The following is a 16,728-nucleotide window of genomic DNA, read 5'->3' as shown; positions in this document are numbered from 1 at the left end:
CCAGGGCGGGTGTCAGTCTTGCTACCGCGTGTGGATTTGAGAAAGGAGGTGAGCCCTTCCCTGGGACCCGCAGGCTGGTGGCACCCTCAGGGCGTCCCCTCTGAGGGTCTCCAGGGCGAAGCGGGACCCCTGATGCCACCACGCAGATGACTGTGGCCAGGAGCCACTGAGGCCTGGACACTTCCCGCCACCCTGGGGCCAGCGCTGAGGACACAACCACCATGACACACGACCCACACAGTCTGCAGCCACACGTTTTTAAGGGCGACTTGGGTGATTTTTTCTCTCTCGTTGGGACACTGGTCCTCTTTTTTCTGCCAAATGATAAAAGAAATAAATAGAACACTTGTCTTAAAGGCAATACAACTGAAACTCAAATTTAACAAAAACACATGATTGTCTGGAGAACGGGCGGCTGTGACGGCAGAATTCGCGGGGGGGGGACGCGGGGTATTTGGCACATTGGAAACTGCCCCACCCCCGGGTTCTCGGTCACGCAACACACAGCCCTCGTTACACGGTTTTGGTCCTTCACTGGGTACTTATATTAACATTATTTCTTCACAATAAGGTCTAATGCCAAAAATACTGTTAAGGAAGAAATAAAATAAGAAATGAAATGAATTAGAAAAAAATTACAAGTTATATACAGATTAAGGTAAATTCCATCAGGGAAAAAATTATTATTTGAAATTGGCCCCTATGGGAATAACTTAAAGCCCGTGAGTGGAGAAGTAGACTGGTCCCCAGGGAGGGAGGCACTGTCCCCGACGCGGCTGTGCCGCCCTCGCTCTTTGCCGCAGGCCCCCAAGTCCTGTCTGGACATCCTCTGGTTCCGAGCCGGGTCCTCCTGCCAAGAACCCGCAGAGAGAGCGGGAGCCGGGGTGTCCTGAATCCGGGGTCTTGGGCACATGCGCAGCTGGGCGGTCTCCGCAGGGAGCTGGGAGTATTCCCCACGGCTGCCAGGGATGGGGGGGGCGGCCCCCGCCTCCTTCCCTCATTTATCTGACCGGGTGGGTGAGGTGGGGGCTGCAGACCGGGTGTGGCCAGCAGGCCCTGCCTTCTGAAGAGCAGCAGTGGGGGGCTGGCCCAGGGGCCTCCAAAGACAGACCCGGGGGGGGGGGGGGAACAGAAGCTGCCTGGCCCACCTCCCTGACCTTCCCATAGAATTGGGAGGTCTTGGGAGGGCCACTTGGGGCCATGGGCACGCATCACATGTCACACAAAGTCAGGCACATGTCTCAGTCCCAGCCTCCGTCCGGCCCAGGACAGCGGAGCTAAGGATCCTCAGTACAGTCAGGCCCCGCGCCCGGGCGGGTCGGCGCCACCTTGGCCTCACAAACTCCATCGGGGCAGTAAACTCCCTCCTCTGCGCGGTAGAGACGGCGCCCAACGTGGCGGCGCGTGCGGGCTCCCAGGCCGGCTTGGGTTTGCAAGGAAGCTCAGATTTCACAGCGATGCAAAAATTACTCTTAAAAAACAATTTGCAAGTCCTTTTTCAATTTCTTTTTTTTTAAAAATACTGTCTATTTTTAAAACCACATGCTTAAATAGACTCTGCCGTCAATAAGATTACCAAAAGGGTTATTCTTGTCATTTTCACTATAAAAATCGGTTGGGCCACCTCCTGCTTCAGATCACACCCGTCTGTCCTTTCCTTTCTGAGCCCGGAAGGAAGCAGCCCCACTTCAGTTTGGGATGGAGGCCCGCCCTCGCGCACCGGGTTGCTTCCACGAGGCCGCGTCCACACGCAAAACCCACGCCGGGTGCTGTCATTCCGAACAGTGTTCTTGAGACCGGTTCTTGGAGATGGGACCTAGGCAACCGCTTTAGGGACTTCCAGTCTCTGAGTTTTCATTGGAGAAGTTGAGTTAAACCGAGGTCGGGCTGAGGAGTGGTGAACGCAGGTGACAAGGGGTCTCCCTGGCCCCGGGCCGCGCTGACGCCCGAGGCCTCGCCTCCGCCTGCCACAGTTGGGGCTTCGATCGGAGCCTGGGGCTCCTGGAGTGGATGGACGCCAGCCCCTGGCTGGTCAGAGGTGGTTGATGGGGTTAAAGGCTCCGGACTCAGGTGCGGGTCCTGTGATGTTCAACCAAGCGTCCAGGGGACTCTGGGCGGAGGTGCGGAGAGGTGTGTCTTCTGAGAGGGACAACATCATTGCGTACGCCTGGCAGGGGACATGGGACAGATGGGTGAGTGGCATGCACTGGGCCCCTGCAGACCCCTTCCCGGCCTCCCGCCGTCCTCAGCCAGCTCAGACCCCAACGGGAGGGGAGAGCGAGGTGCCGGGGCCGATCAGAGACGTCAGACTCCCGCAGTCCGGCCAACGCCACCACAGGGGCTCCCTCGGCCCCGGGAGTGCGCCCCCTGCAGTCACCGCCATCGCCGCCCAGCAGACATGTGGGCCAGCATGCGCTTTGGGACGACCCTTGGAACTGCTGGTGGTCACCACTGAGACCCGGCCCACAGGGTCGGCTGCTGCCTGGGGCCACCTGGGGGACGACCGTGGGACAACACAGAGCTGCTTCAGGCGAGGACTGCCGCTGGCCCAGCGTGGCCCAGACAGTCCAGCAGGGCGTGAGGGGCCGGCCGCTGCCACAGGGCGGGGCGGGCGGGGGAGCCGAGCCCTCGTCCCCCCCAGTGCGCACTCTGGACAGAATTAGTAGGAAGACAAAGACAGACACACAGACGGTTTTGCTCAGACTCGGGGTGGGCTGCAGAGAGCTGGCTGAGACCCTGCCCCCTCCGGCTCAGAGAGGGCCTGGAGGCGGGGCCCTGTGGCGACCTACTCGGGGGGGACACAGAGACAAGAGGCCCCTGGGGCCCAGCGGGGGGCTGCCCTGGCCCCATCGAGTGCCAGCTCAAAGCCGGTGTCCTCCTGCTGGGCAGGGACCTGTGAAGAACCCTGGGCTACCAGCCACTTGGCAGGATCTCCGAGGGAGGGAGGCCTGAGCAGCCTCGTGCGGGACACCTGCTCACGGATGCCGCCCTCTGGGGACCGGAGGACAGTGGCTGCCAGGCCCCACGCGCTCTGGCTCACACCCCTCTGCTCTCAACCTCTCCCTGCCCCGCTCCTGCCGGCGGGGAACTGGTGGTCACGGGGGTGTCCCTCTAGCCGATGCTGTGGGCACGGTAGGGCTGATGGGTCCTGGGTGCCCCCCAGGCCGGCACGGGTGGCCACGTGCGAGGTGAGGCCGTCCCTGCCGTCCAGCCTGGGGCAGGGGGAGGATGGGCCCTGCAGGTACCTACCTGGCTCTTAGCCTGCCTGTACAGGGTCTGTTTTAAAGCCTCAGAGTCTAGGGCGGAATTAAGGGCATCTTTAACTTCAAACGCTTCCTCAGCTGCTCTGCGCAGGTCCAGCCCCTTCCCAAAAGTCGGCACCGGCTCCAAAGCTAACAGACCGCCTGCTTGCTGCTGCTCAACACACCTGCACCAATGCGGGAGAGGGGCCTGCTGTTAGCCGGCCGCCCGCCTCCTCTCTGGTGCCCCATGCCGGCTCCACGCCTGCATGCCACGGCGTCTCCACGAGCCACATGCACAAGGAGACACACACACAGACACACGGACACCAGGACGAAGCCACATGGACGCAGGAAGCCGCTGGAGAGAGGACCACGGAGGGCGCATGTGCACACATGTTGCAAGCAGCAGGCAGGGCGCCCGGGGCTCCGGGGACAGGAACAGGGGGGAGGCCTTGGTCCCCAAGCCTCTAGGCAGCTCTGGAGGGGCCTAAGGCCTCCAGTCCCCAGAGTGGGGGCAGCAGCTCTCCCCAAAGGGTCTCCCCGGGGGCCCGTGGAAAGCTGGCACCGGCCGGCTCAGCCCCCACCACCGAGCGGAGGCTGGTGTCACTCTCCGGCGGACAGGCGGCACATGGCTCCGCCTGCGGGTTCGGGACCGGCTCGCTCTGCGCCTCCCCTCCCATGCTGCCCCAAGCCTCTAGATGTGCACGTGTGTGAATGCACGCGCGCACGTGTGCACACGCATGTGCACGTGTGCATGTATGTGCACAGGTGGGTATGAGCATGTTTGTGCACGCATGTGGACAGGTGCGCGCACATGTGTGTGTTGTGAGTAGCTGGGCCTGGCCCCCTTCCCCAGGCCGGGGCCTTACCCTGGCCCCCACACAGAAGCCCCTCCAGTGGGACCAGCTGCAGGGAGGGGGTGACCTGGCCTGGAGGGTGGGGGGCTCTCTGCTGGTTTGAGCGTGAGCTTCCCTTCTGACGCTCAGGCCCCTCCCAGGCCGGGCCCCCAGCACGCTCAGCTGCCCCCGCCGTGGCCCACAGAGGCCGGCACCCACCTTCGGGTATGGTCGAAGCCCACGGCCAGGGAGGTGGGTGGCTCCTCATCCTCCTCGTCATCGTAGGTGCCCTGGGGCTCGGGTGTGGGGGACACGTTGTCGTCCTGGGACTTCCCCGCCAGGCTGTCCTCGTCCTCTTCCTCCAGCTCTTCCTCCTCCTCCTCCTCCCCGTCCTCTGGCTTCCCGATGGTCAGGCCTGGACACGGTGGGGCGCCATCGAGGTCCTGGATTTCCGACCTGAAGTGACAGGGGACGGAGTTGGCCACGGACCCCCAAAGGCGGGCGAGGCAGCTCCAGCTGGCGTTTCCCCCACCGCCTCCCTGGCCCTCCCAGCTCCCACGCAGAGAGCCGGCCTTTGTGGTCACGGAAACACGGGCCGCGGTCCTGGGCTGTCCCTGCCCTTGGCCTCAGCCTGTCGCTGTGAGGCAAGTGATTCAGGGAGAGGAGAAGGCCGGCGGAGAATGTGGCAGGGGACAGGCAGGGCCCACTCATAGGCAGCGCCCTGCTGTGCCACAGCGGATGCCGGGCCCTTGGGTCCCATGTGTGTGCCAGGGGACGCTGCGGCCAGACTGTCAGACAGGGCGTCCTGGGGCTGAAGCCAGGTCGGGTGCTGCATGAGAGGCGTCCTCAGGAGGTTTGCCAGCCCAGCCCTGGCGGGCGCTGCTCTTATAGCCAGCCTCAAGGACACAGGGACGTGGGGACAGCCCAGGGGGACCCGGGGCCTGGGCTCTGCAGAGCGGGCCTGGGACGCTGTCGGCAGGGACCCGCCAGGATGCGCTGGCTTCTGAGAGCAGTTCCTTGACATGCAGGCTTCTGGGGGTCCCCGCAGTCCAGGCAAGACCCCTCCACTCAGGGTCCTCGTCACTGAAAGGCTGGGAAAGTGGCCAGGTGAGCGTGGGCATTCCCACGTCTTCAGAAAGCCCCACTGGCACATGTGCCATTGGTCAGCAAGTCCATCATGAGTGGGCCGGGCGGGAGGGCCACCGGGCAGGTGTCCCGCACACGGTGTAGGGAGATGGGAGGCGAGGCACACGCTTCTGTCCAGTCCCCAGTTCTGAGCCCAGACCCCGCTCCTCCCAGACCGCGCATGCCCCATGGGAACCCATCCACTGGGGTCAGGGAGGCATGGGGCCGTTTCTCGGCGCGAGGCAGGGCGGGCGTCCCCTCCAACGTCCAGGACGTGCCCGTGTGCAGAAGGACTGGGTCTTCCTGTCTTGTTTTTCCATTAGAGAGAACACAGATGCTGACGGCTGTCCCACAGGATGGGCCAGACCCAGCATGTTTCTCTGTCCCTGGTCACCTGTCACCACCCACAGGGAGGGCCGTGCAGCCAGGCGATGTGGGCCAAGCCCTGTCTCCCTCCCTGGCTCTCTGCGGGGCGACCTCGGGGAGGGTCTTGGCCCCTCAGAGCCTGTGCCCTCTTGGTGACAAGACAGCACCTCCCATGCGAGGACCAGATAGATAGGCGGGGCTGGGAAGCAGGTCACATTCAGCAGGAAGCCCCGTGTGTCCTTTAAGCACGCCTGAGCAGCTCTCTAGGTGAGCCCTCTGCTTGGGGACGGGCCCTGCTTGCTTTGTCTCTGCGTGTCCCCTGCCCTGCCGCCCCTGCTCCTGGTGGCTCTGGCCTCCCTCCTGCGTGCTCCTGGCTTGCAGACCTATCCCCCAACCTCTGCTTTGTTTTCACGTGGCACTGTCCCTGTGTGCATGTCTGTGTTCATGTGTTCCCTGTCATAAGGACCCAGCCATGTGGGATTAGGATCACCCAACTCCAATATGACCTCATATTCCCACATGAGGTCACATTCTGAGGTCCTGGGGGCCAGGGCACCACCGCGTGGGTTTGGCAGGGGCACACGTAGCCCTGGGGTTTAAGCCCAGGGGACTCTGGACTCCCATGATGGTCAATAGGAGGGACCTGAGTGAGAACCGATCAAGGTGACCGTGGCCCGAATGGAGCTGCCAGGGACCCAGCACTGTAGATACTGATATAAGTCACCCGAGACCACGGTGCCCACTTCCACAGTGACGTGGGGCATCTCCGGCCTCAGCAGGACAGCCCTCCAAGGGCCTGGCTCTCGGGGGGACTCGGGCGGCCTCCTCTGTCAGAGCCTCACTCAGTCCCCTCCCCTGGGCTGTCGGGGGTGGGCCCGAGCAGAAACGCTGCCGGCACAGGTCAGGGGACTGGGTGGCGCCGTCCCTTCCACCCTGGAGGGTCTTGTGGAGTGTCCCCCTTGTGGCTGACAGCTGAGCCTGCCCCTGCGCTCGGGCTGGGGGGCCCTTCTGGTGCCCTTGGGCCCACCCCCATGGGCAGCCCAACCCGAGGAAGATGGGCTGGCACATCCCTGTCACGTGGCTTTGCCCTGGGACCGGGGAGCCAGTCAGCGGTCTGGGGCTCCGACATAACTGGCCCCTGGGTGCTCTGGTCCGTGACTTTCTCTGACAGTGGAGCCCACGCTGCGTGAACCCTGATGGCTCTCAAATGGGGGCTGCGGGTAGGCTCTCCTCCCGGTGCCCCGCCCTGTGCCTGGGGAGCACCGAGGACAAGGAGGGCACAGCCACCAAGGAGCGGACAGGCTCCTGGGGACCCTGTCTCCTGCGGGACTCTCCTCTCTTGCTGGCGGTGGGTGGGGAGGGTCCTGGGCCCTGGGGGTGCCGCAAGGCACCCCCCCTCCTCTGGGTCTCAGTTTCCCCTCGCAGGATTAGGGGATCACACCCCTGAGGCATCCTGGGGGCTGACACCTGGGCTGGCACTAGTTTTCTCCCAAAGAGAACCTCTTCCTGGGGTCTGGCGGTGTCCTTCTGGGGGATGGGGGCAGGGGAAGTGCCATTCTCCGGCCCTGTGGCCCGAGGTCATGCAGAAGGCCCTCCTTCTTCTCGAATCTGAATTCTGCCATTTTCCTGCTGGGGGTGGTGGGGGGTGGTGTGGGGTGGTGTGTGCGTGTGTGTTTAAAGGGGCAGCACTCTTGTTTGGAAACCCCGAGCCCCAGAGGTTGGGAGGACCGAGGCAGGAGCCCCTGCGGGGCGGCATTGGCAGCTCAGGGTGAAGGCCAGGCCGGGCTGCACCGGCGACTGGCGAGGCCCGCGTGCCAGGCGCTGCTCTAGGTGCGAGCCTGCATCTGCACCCCGTCCGGACGGAGAGACTGGGGGGGGGGGGCGCCCTCGCTGACATGCCGCCGGCTCCCAGGAAGCAGCCCTGGCAGAGCAGAGGTCAGTTTAGGGCCCGTCACACACCTGCAGCCGCGGGACCCTGGCCCCGTCCAGGTGCGCCGGGGGCCGGTGCTGGGTGGGCGGGGGGGCCTGCTCTGGGCTCGGCGCCCCCACAGCCCCGCGGCCGGGAGAGGTGTCCTACCTTTTGTCTGCCCGCGCGGACGCTTGGTTCATCTCGCTGTTGGCAATGAAGTTTCTGATTTCAGAGAAATAGGAGTCTTCCTTCTCGTCCAAAAGTGCGTGCGTGTCCGACTCGGAGGTGGGGGAGGAGGCGCTGGTGCCCAGGTGGTTCGTGAGGACCCCGGAGTGCTGGCTCACTGCGCGGACGGGGGCGTCAGAGGGGGCCCACCGCCCACGCGCCCCGCCCCGACGGCCCCCGCCCGCGCGCCGCCCCGCCCGCGCCCACGCCGACCTGGCGCGTGCTCGTGCTCGTGCTTCTTGAGGTGCCGGTCCAGGTTGGTCTGCTGCCCGAAGCAGCGGCTGCACAGGTGGCACTTGAAGGGCTTCTCCTTGTTGTGGATGTTGCGGACGTGCCGCTGCAGGTTGGAGCTGATGCTGAAGGAGCGGTCGCAGTACTTACACCTGCAGGACACGCGCGCCTCAGAGGAGCCCCACCTGCGCCCGGGCCGCGGGCGGCAGGTCGCGCGGGGTGTGCCCCCCCCCAAGGGGAGGAGGGGAGCCCGGAACTCCAGCGTCTGCTCCTCCCGGCGCGCAGGTCCCGGGCAGGGCCCCCCGGAGGGCGACGTGCTCCCCGCAGCCTGCAGGGGGAAGCATCGCACCGCGGAAAGATGCGCAGGCTGCCCGCTCGGGGCCGAGACCCCGCCGGGCGCACAGGAGCGAGCGGGGGTCCTGGGGCTAGTCCCGTCTCCCCGGGGACCTCAGCCCACCAGTCCATGAGCTGGGGGTGTGGGGGCTGCCCCAGAGGCTCCTGAAGAGGCAGTGGCGCCCCAGCCCTGCTGCTGTCAGGCCGCTTCCTCTACAGCGACCGCCAGTGACCACAGTGTCCCCTTTCACGTGGGGTGGCCAGTCCATCTGTGCCCCCCTCTAGGTGGGCACCACCTGCCAGCCTGCACGGTGCACTTGGGAAAACTAGGAGACGCTCCTTCCTGCTGAAGCGGCAGGGGCTTCTGCCAGAACATTCTCCTGAGACCCCGAGTCCATCTGAACCGAGAGCTGTGGTGAACGAGCTGAGACGCCCGCAATGTGACGGGGCCCCCGCAGGCGCGGGCCCTTGGACAGGGCGTGGCCTTCACGGCCACTCTCGTGGCCCCATGCAGGGGGGTACAAAGGCCGGGGCCTAGCGGTCTGTGCACGGAGAGCAGGACCACCAGCCAGAGGAGGAGAGCCTGAGCCTGAGAGAGGGGTGACCCAGACAGTCTGCACCCCGGGCTGAGCAGCCACCATGCGGCCGCCGCCTGGTGGCAGAAGTCCGTGCAAGGCCAGTGACTGCTCACTAACGCACCCCCCCCCCCCCGCCCGTTCTGTGTGCCCGGCTGGAGTGGCACACTGGGTGGATATGCACGTGTGCAGGGGTGTGGCCCTGCTCCTCGGGGGGTGGGGGGCACTCAGGAAGGACCACAGGCAAGGCCGAGCCGGCCCCAGCCCAGGTCTGGGCATTCACAGCCTGCCCACCTAACAGGCCCCTGGCTGAGCCGCGCTGCCCGCGGTCTGTGCTGTGCTCACACACACAGCGGTCCTCTCCTCGTTTCTCCCAGCAAGTGCCCCCGAGGGCAGCGAGTGACCCCAGAGCAGCGGATTCTGAGTAAGAAACAGGCTGCCTGGGAGCCGGCTCACAGAACGGAGGGCAGGCTCTGTGCTCAGCCCTCCCTGCAGCCTCCGTGGGGCCGGGGGGGCGGGCGGGCAGGGGCATCTCTTCAGCGGGTCGCAGAGAGTCCTGAGTGGCCCTCATGGGTTCTAATCCAAACAAATGGCCCAGACAGACAAGTCTGTTTGAAATTTGGGGGTGCAGCGGGCCCAGGGCTCAGGGGAGCAGGTTTCTGCAAGCAGCTGGGATTTGCACTGTAAATAAGCTGACAAGTGGCGACTGGGATTTATGGCCACGCCATATAAAATAACACTGCTGAGCCCGGGCAGAAACGAGAGCGCAGAGGGGTGGCCACGGCGGCGGCGGGTGTGCGGCTGAGGGCCTGGAGGGGACCCTGCTGCCCCGGTGGACAGGGCACGGCGCAGGGGAGGGGGAGCGGCCCCGTGCAGCGTCCTCCCTGGGACCCGCAGGGCCATCGCATCCAGGGAGCACGCTGCTGGTGATCGTGAAAGCAAAGGAAGGGAAGAGAGAGTCTGACGCTCGCCGTAAAAATAAAGCAAACAGAGGAAGAAGACACACGTGGACTTGGCGTGGGCGTTTAACACCCATGGCAGCATGGGAGGTGGGGTGTGTGTGTGTGTGTGCTGGACTGAGGACGGAGAGGCACGTGTCCTGGGGCAGGCCCACTCACAGAGGCTCACACACCCAGTGTGACTCAACCCCCCACCCCCCCCAGGGCACATCCCGCAGGGCCCCCGAGCTCAGCTGCCAGGACGGGTGGAGAAAGTAAGCCCCTCGCTCCTCGTTCGGTCACCTCCCTCGGCCCTGACCTCACAGGCCCTGCATGCTGAGCTGTAAGAAGGGGGTGTCTGACCGCTCTGTGTCTTCCGACATCATGCTGAGCCGGGAGAGGCCCGCAGCTGAGGACCCCGGGCTGGGCCTGGCAGGTTTGACCTTCCCTGCAGCAAACGCGTCGGTCACCCCGAAGAGCCTTTCTTTCCCCCATCCACCCTTTAAACGCTTTCTGAGTGATTTTAGGTGACCTGGGGTGAACTTGATCATCAGGTCCCTCCAGGTTGCGCAGGAAAAGCCCGCCTGTGAGGGGAGCCATTAGCTGCCCTCCCTGGTACCCGTGAAGCGGCACATGGGGGTGCTGACCCAGTGGGGGTGCTGCACACGCAGCAGCACACGGGGGGGGGGGCGGTGGGCAGTTTCATCAGCCTGCTGGGAGTGGGGCTTCCTCTCTTGGGTGGGTTTCTGTGGATGAAATGTGTGCATTTCCCTTTCCCAGCCTAAACCCTTCCTGCGACCAGTCAGCCGGGGCCCCCGGTGATGTCACGGCGAGGGGCGCACCCCGGACGCCTCCTCACAGGGCCGCTGCCTTGAGCCAGGGAGGCAGGATTTGCAAGGCAACCTTCAAAGCAATCATTGTTACGTAAGCTGAACCTCACGGATTGCAGAGAACAAAAGAAATCAATGATAATCAAACTTTTCTATAAACAGGGCCGACCCCGGGGGCTCTTCCATGGAACACTGTCCAGAAGGCGGCTCTTGTTACAGGAAAGCACATGGCGGCCGGGTTGGACCAATCCGTCTCCCTGTGGCGAGCCTTTGTTACGTCATCACTCACTTTTGTGAGGAGAGGGGCCTATGCGTTGGGGGTGCTGGGGTGTGGACCTGATAAGCGGAAGTAGTGCGAGCTGCCGCTTTTCCAGCCAGGACAGAACGTGGCCCTGGGATGGCTGGGGATACCCGTTAGGTCTCAGGTGGGTGAGGGACCGCGACACCTGCAGGGGCCCCATGTGGCTGCCCTCCCCAAGGACGGGGACCCGTGCACACACACAGTCTCATGGGCTAGTGGGTGACTCCAAGCTCAGTGTGGCCAGACGAGGGGCTCTCATATCACCCACTTAAAACCATGCCAAAGCCCTCACTCCTGATGGCCTCTTTTCTGCAGACACTTCCCAGAATGGTGCCTCGGCAGCGAAACCAGCGTCTCCCCTGTTTGCCTCTGGGTCACCTTTGCCTGTGGCTCTCGTCTAAAATGCCAGCTGTCAGGCCCCTCCCCGGGAGGGTTTCGGAAAGCCAGGGGTCAGCCCCGTGGAGGCCCCCGGGGCCATGGGGACAGGGCTGGACTGGTAAGCTAGGGTGAGCCTGGGTTGGAAACCTGGGCCAGTCCCGGGCGTCTCTGAACCTCAGGTTCCAGTCTTTGAAACGGGGACTGTGTCCCCCTTGTGGTGAGTGAGAAAAGCCGTGGTTCTCACGCCCCCGGGGCCCTGAGAGGCCGCATGGCTGTTCAGACGTTAAAGGGTGAGGCGGGGAGCAGACACGGGGCTCCTGAGCCCCTCAGGCGCCCCAAGCCTGGGCTGGGACCTGCACCCGCACGGAGCTCCTTCCCACTGTGCACCCTGCCTTGGCACTGACCCATCCGCCGCCACGGCCATCGTGGGCTGTGTAGTGTGTGGTCAAGGCGTCCACAGACTACCCTTGGGGCCCTGGCTTCCGGCTGCTCCTGCTCTGAGCCCCTGGCCCATTGGGACGCCCCAGGGCAGCTGGAAGGGCTGCTCTGGGCATCATCCTCTGCGGGCAGGTGGGAGCCTTCTGGAAGCCTGATGAGCACATCCTGCCTAATCTTTATAACATTGCAGGGCACAGAATGGCGGTGGGGTCGGGGGGAGGGGCCCAGGCAGTGCCAGGGACCAGCGTGCTGACTCCCACGGCTGCCCTTACCGTGGCCAGGAGCCTTCCCTCCCCTCCCCATGCCAGCGGGGGGTGGGGGGGCCTACCTGTACGGCTGCTCCCCAGTGTGCGTCCGCAGGTGTCTCGTGAGGTTTGCAGATCGGGGGAAGATCTTTCCGCAGTACCTGGGGTTGGGGGGGAAGACTGTCAGGCCCCAGTTTGCTGGCATAGGCTCCGGTGCCAGGTGCTTTCCTGGTGCAGCCCCCCACTCCCTGAAAACGAGGCACCTAGTCCCCGAGATCCTGCACCTGGGGCAGGTGGCCGGCTACACGGCCTGGATTTCACTGTCTCCTGCTGCCCTGGGCCCCAGCTGAGCTTTACCCACAGACTGTCCTCCTCGGGCCCCCTCGGGCCGTATCCCTCCTCAGCATTATCTCAGCCCTGGAGCCCAGGGGTGCTGAGGCGGCTGGGACCAGCCTGGCCAGGCGGGTGCATCTGGGGACAGGCAGAGCAGGCTCTTCCCAAAGCGGGGATTTCAGTCCCCACCCAGAGTGGCCGCTCAACACCGACCGCACGCCCGGGCCTCGGGCCTTCTGAATCCCCGCTGGCCAGGCCAAGGGGGCGTTTCTTGAGCGCACGTGAACACAGCTCGGCAGAGGCAGGGGAGGCCCACCCCAAACAGTCGTAGTTGAGGGTCACGGACTGGTCACGGCCGCTGTGCTGTAAGTGGCGCCGGGCTTTCCTGGGAGGGCAGGTTCACAGGCTGCCCGTGTCTCCCCCCGGGGCCACCCGCCAGCCCCCAGGGCCTCGCCCCGTCTCACCTGCACGTGTACCGCTCCTTGCCCTTCCTGAGGATGGGGTCTGAGAGCGTGGGGGGTGGGGACCGGAAGTTGAAGGGGTGGTGGGGGAGGGGCTGCAGGGCCCCGCCAGAGTCCGCCTTCATGGCCGCGAAGCTCTCCAGCTTCTCCGTCATCGTCTCGATGGCTGACATCTGCTGGCACAAGAATGGGAGAGGCAGGGGTCCCCGTGAGCTGCCCGGTCTTTGGAAGAGCATCACCCCACCCCATGGGCATCTGGGGGGCCTCCGTGACAGCACACCAGTGGGCCAGGCTGGGACAGGAAGGCCATGTGGGCCCTTAGGCCGTCATTGGTACCAGATAGCCTGGCGTCCTCTTGGCCCCTGGGCTGGGTTCTTCCACCGTCTGTGGCCAGCCCTGCTCTCGCCCCCCGCCCCCGGGACCAGTCTAGGGTCCAGGCTGTGGGAGCTGGAACCGACTTCCAGGCCAGCTCCTTTCCTGGTGATCCGACATCCCCCTAGGCTGGGCCAGGCCAGCAACGCCCCGTTGGCCTGGGCCCTGGTCAGCTCTCCTCGAGGTCTAGTTTGGGCCAAAGACAGAGTTCTATGTACTTTTTGCTCGTTAGTTTTGCTTTGAGTCTTGCACAATTGAGACAGTGACCTGAATCTCAGGCTGTGACACGGATCACTGCCTGAGGCACCGCCACCTAGTGGCAGCAGGTCAAAATTGCAGGCGAAGTACTAAAAAGGAATTCAACAGCTTGAGTCCAGATCCCGCTAACTAAACGGTCAGGGGACAGTGCCAGTGTCACGAGGCGCAGGACACGGAGACATGGCCAGAGGGAGCTGCCTCGCTGTTGGCTCGGATAGGCAAGGGCCTGCTCAGGAAGAAGGGATCATGGCGTTGGTCATTCCCACGTGGGGGGCAGAGTGATGATCAGCCTGTGCCTACCCTGGGGAGGGGCAGATGGAGCAGCACAGACCTCAGCAGTGCCCTTCCCAGGTGGAGGGAGCTGTCCCGAGAGGGCCCGCTGTGAGCCAGACACTGCGGGAGGCTGGGCGGGGCCTGAACGGGAAGGGCTTTTGTCATGGCCAGAGCCCCTCACGTGAGCTGGGGAACTGCCAACTGGGTACAACCAAAGCTCCCAGAAAGCGGTTAATGGATGGGCAATGGCATCTGCCCATGATGGCGCAGGCCACCCTGGGTTGCCTACTCTGTCCAGGTGGCAGGCCTTTGGGCTTTGCCTCCCCTGTGGGGTGGAGCCACACTGCTCTGGGCCGCCCTCCTGTGACCTCGATGGGCAGAGGGGAGCTGCGTCCTCAGGGGCTGTCCGGACTCTCATGGGCCCCTCCATGGACAACGGGGCCCCTGGAACACAGACTGCTGCCCATCTGCCCATGTGTCTCAGACATGGAAGGGCCTGGCTGTGTCCTGCTTAGATCTGACGGGCACAGGCTGGACCTGCCCTCTGTAAAGCGTCAGTTATCCATCTCAGACCGCTTAATTAGGGGACTTACTGGGCACCTCCCAACTCTCCACCCACCCAGCTCTGGCCCTGAGGTGGGCAGCGGGGGCGGCAGGGCCCAGTGGACAGGAGGAACAATGGGCGCCCCCCGCCAGGCCCTCTTCCTCAGGCCTGGGTGGGTCTCGCGGGGGCCGCAGCAGGTCCGGCCTGCCCCGATGGATCCGCCCGATCAGATATTCCCGGCCCAGCTCCCCCACAAACACAAACACAGGATGCGCCTGGCTGGCCGGCCCGCCTTTCCCAGCCTGACCCGGAGAAAATCGGGGGAAGTTATTAACCAAGCTCCTCGGCCCGGCTGAACAATGGGAGGTTCTCAGTTCAGCTGTGAACCCAGGCAGGGTGAGGGTTTCACAGCCTGGGGGTGCCTGTCCGGGGCGGGAGGCTCTGAGGCAGAGAACAATGCCCTGTCTGGAGTCTGGGCTCAGCCGCACCCCAGGACCCTCCGGGTCACGAGGAGGGGCCTGTGGCTCTGGGGGACACGAGCAGGGAACTGGGGAGACTGCCCAGCCCTGACGCTTCTCTGCCCCCACCTCCTGGGACCCTCTGCTTGTCTCCTGTCCCGCTCCTCACGCTGGCTCTGTCCCCTCTACACACAGAGGCTCCCCTTTCCTGGTCTGTTCACTTAAGCACGCTGAAAGGTCTGTGCACCCCAGAAAGGCTGCGCACCGCAGAAAGGCCTGCCCCGCCCACACGCCTGCTCTGTCTCGCATCTGTCCCCTTACACTCAGAATCCTCAGACTCACTCCCTGTGAGCTCTGCCCAGCACCCCACAGAGGGTCATTTCCCCACCTGTAACCCGAGCCAGGGAGAGGAGGACCCTGTCGGCCAGCCGAGGTCCTCAGCTGCTTCCCAGGGACGCACAGTGCCACTCTCTCGGAGGACCCGCCTCCCCCTCCCTTGTCCTGGCCCTTGCGTCCTGCCCAGCCTCGCAGTGATGCGTGGAGCCTGCAGGTAGAGCCATGGGCATCTGATGGGCAGGCGGGGGAGGTGTGCCCCCCTCTCCCAGGTGTGTGGCTGGCCCTGGATGGGGCCTCAGGGCTCTCGCCCCCCATGGAGCCCAGCCGAGCGCCCGGGTCTCACCTGGGGATGGAAGAGCAGAGGGGGCGGCCGCAGAAACTTCTCCTTCAGGACGCCCACGGGGTCTGGCACCTTCCGCTTCTCCACCCTGCTGACAGCAGCACAGAGGGTTACGTACCCCCAGCGGCCCCCGGGCTCCGGCCTGGGCCCCAAGAGTCACGGGGCAGGGCCTTGTCACGAGGACCTGCTTCCATGGCCCCCAGATGACTGTCTCACCTGACAGCCCGGGACACCTGGGACCTGGCCGCCTCGCCGCCCCCGTGAGCCCCCGCCGCTGCCTGCAGAGCCCTTGCGGGACTCACTGTCGGCACGGCCTGCTGCCGGCCCTCCTCCTCTGCCTCGTGCCCGCCGCCCATGCCAGCTAAATGCAGGCGCCCGGGGTCGTTCCTGTGGCCCCCAGTGCACCAGCCCGGCCCGGGATTGGCCCCCACGGCCCCTGGGCTTGTCACCGCAGAACACTCGGTGCCTAGGAGGCTGCGTGTCGCCCTGGCCCTTGGCATGAGGCACTCTGCCCGCTGAGGAAGTCACCAGGGCCCCCTCATGCCGCCAGGCAGGGTGCTACCCCAAATCTTGCAGCCAAATGCCAGCAACAACTTTGTTTGCCCCAGGACAAGTGGGGGTGGCCAGCGCACGCCCATGGGCCCCCTCCCCTGAGGTCCTCCCCTCACCGCTTCCCCGCAGCGCCTGCCTCCGCCTCCCCCACGGGACCGAGGTTTCACCTCAGCGTTCGGGACGCCTGCCCCCTTTCCCCACGCAGGCTCGGCCCCTCGGAGCGCGTCCTGGCCCAGCGGCTCCCGTTTTGCTCCTCTGAGGGCCTTGCTGGGCACCATGTTCACACCGGTTGTCACTTTTATGTGTGACTCTGTCTTCTTGGGGACCCGCTGGGACACTGACCGCAGCGGGGTGGGGGACGGACACAGGGGAGGACCGCTCACAGGCAACCCCACAGAGACGGCTGTGGCCCAGGAGGGAGGGGCCGTGCGGCCCCCTGGGAGCACCGGGTGGGGGTGTGGAAACCAGCTCATCGGGCCGTGTCCCGTCAGCCTCCCAAGGGGCGGCTGTGGGCTGAGAGGGCGGGGCCGCACGGGAGGAGAGGGCCCGGTTTGTCTCCATCTCCTCCTCTGCCTTTTTGCTAATCTCTCTGTTGTGTGGTGGCCCCCCAGGCCGACAAAGGGGGACCCAGGCGCGCGTGCGGGCAGACAGAGTGGAGGGCTCGCCCACCACCCCACGCTGGCACCTCTGCCTGACCGAGCTCCGTTCTCCCACGTGCCCTCCAGCAGGCGTGACCGCACCTGCACGCCCGCCCCAGGCCCTGGCTGGCCCCCCGCAGCCACACACGCCCTTGTGCCGGGAACGCCAGTGCACGCGTGCACACACGTGT

General features: G+C 64.9%; 1 protein-coding gene across 1 annotated transcript in view; it reads right to left on the bottom strand.

The window, feature by feature from the left end:
* Positions 1-1,353: 1,353 nt before the first annotated feature.
* Positions 1,354-16,728, bottom strand: part of PRDM16 (PR/SET domain 16) — a 275,315-nt gene continuing 259,940 nt past the window's right edge. Inside the window, exons 10-17 of the mRNA XM_090268492.1 lie at positions 15,351-15,438; positions 12,770-12,939; positions 12,056-12,133; positions 7,917-8,086; positions 7,647-7,821; positions 4,298-4,534; positions 3,250-3,427; positions 1,354-2,167 (exon numbers count right to left, since the gene is read on the bottom strand). Coding sequence (XP_090124618.1) covers positions 2,033-2,167; positions 3,250-3,427; positions 4,298-4,534; positions 7,647-7,821; positions 7,917-8,086; positions 12,056-12,133; positions 12,770-12,939; positions 15,351-15,438 — 1,231 coding nt within the window. The 3' untranslated portion in view covers positions 1,354-2,032. The remainder of the gene's footprint in view (positions 2,168-3,249; positions 3,428-4,297; positions 4,535-7,646; positions 7,822-7,916; positions 8,087-12,055; positions 12,134-12,769; positions 12,940-15,350; positions 15,439-16,728) is intronic.

This window comes from Furipterus horrens, unplaced genomic scaffold (genome assembly GCF_987537825.1).
Source record: "Furipterus horrens unplaced genomic scaffold, mFurHor1.1.pri manual_scaffold_3, whole genome shotgun sequence".
NCBI classification, from domain to species: Eukaryota; Metazoa; Chordata; class Mammalia; order Chiroptera; family Furipteridae; genus Furipterus; species Furipterus horrens.
This window is presented reverse-complemented; position numbering and strand designations above follow the sequence as displayed.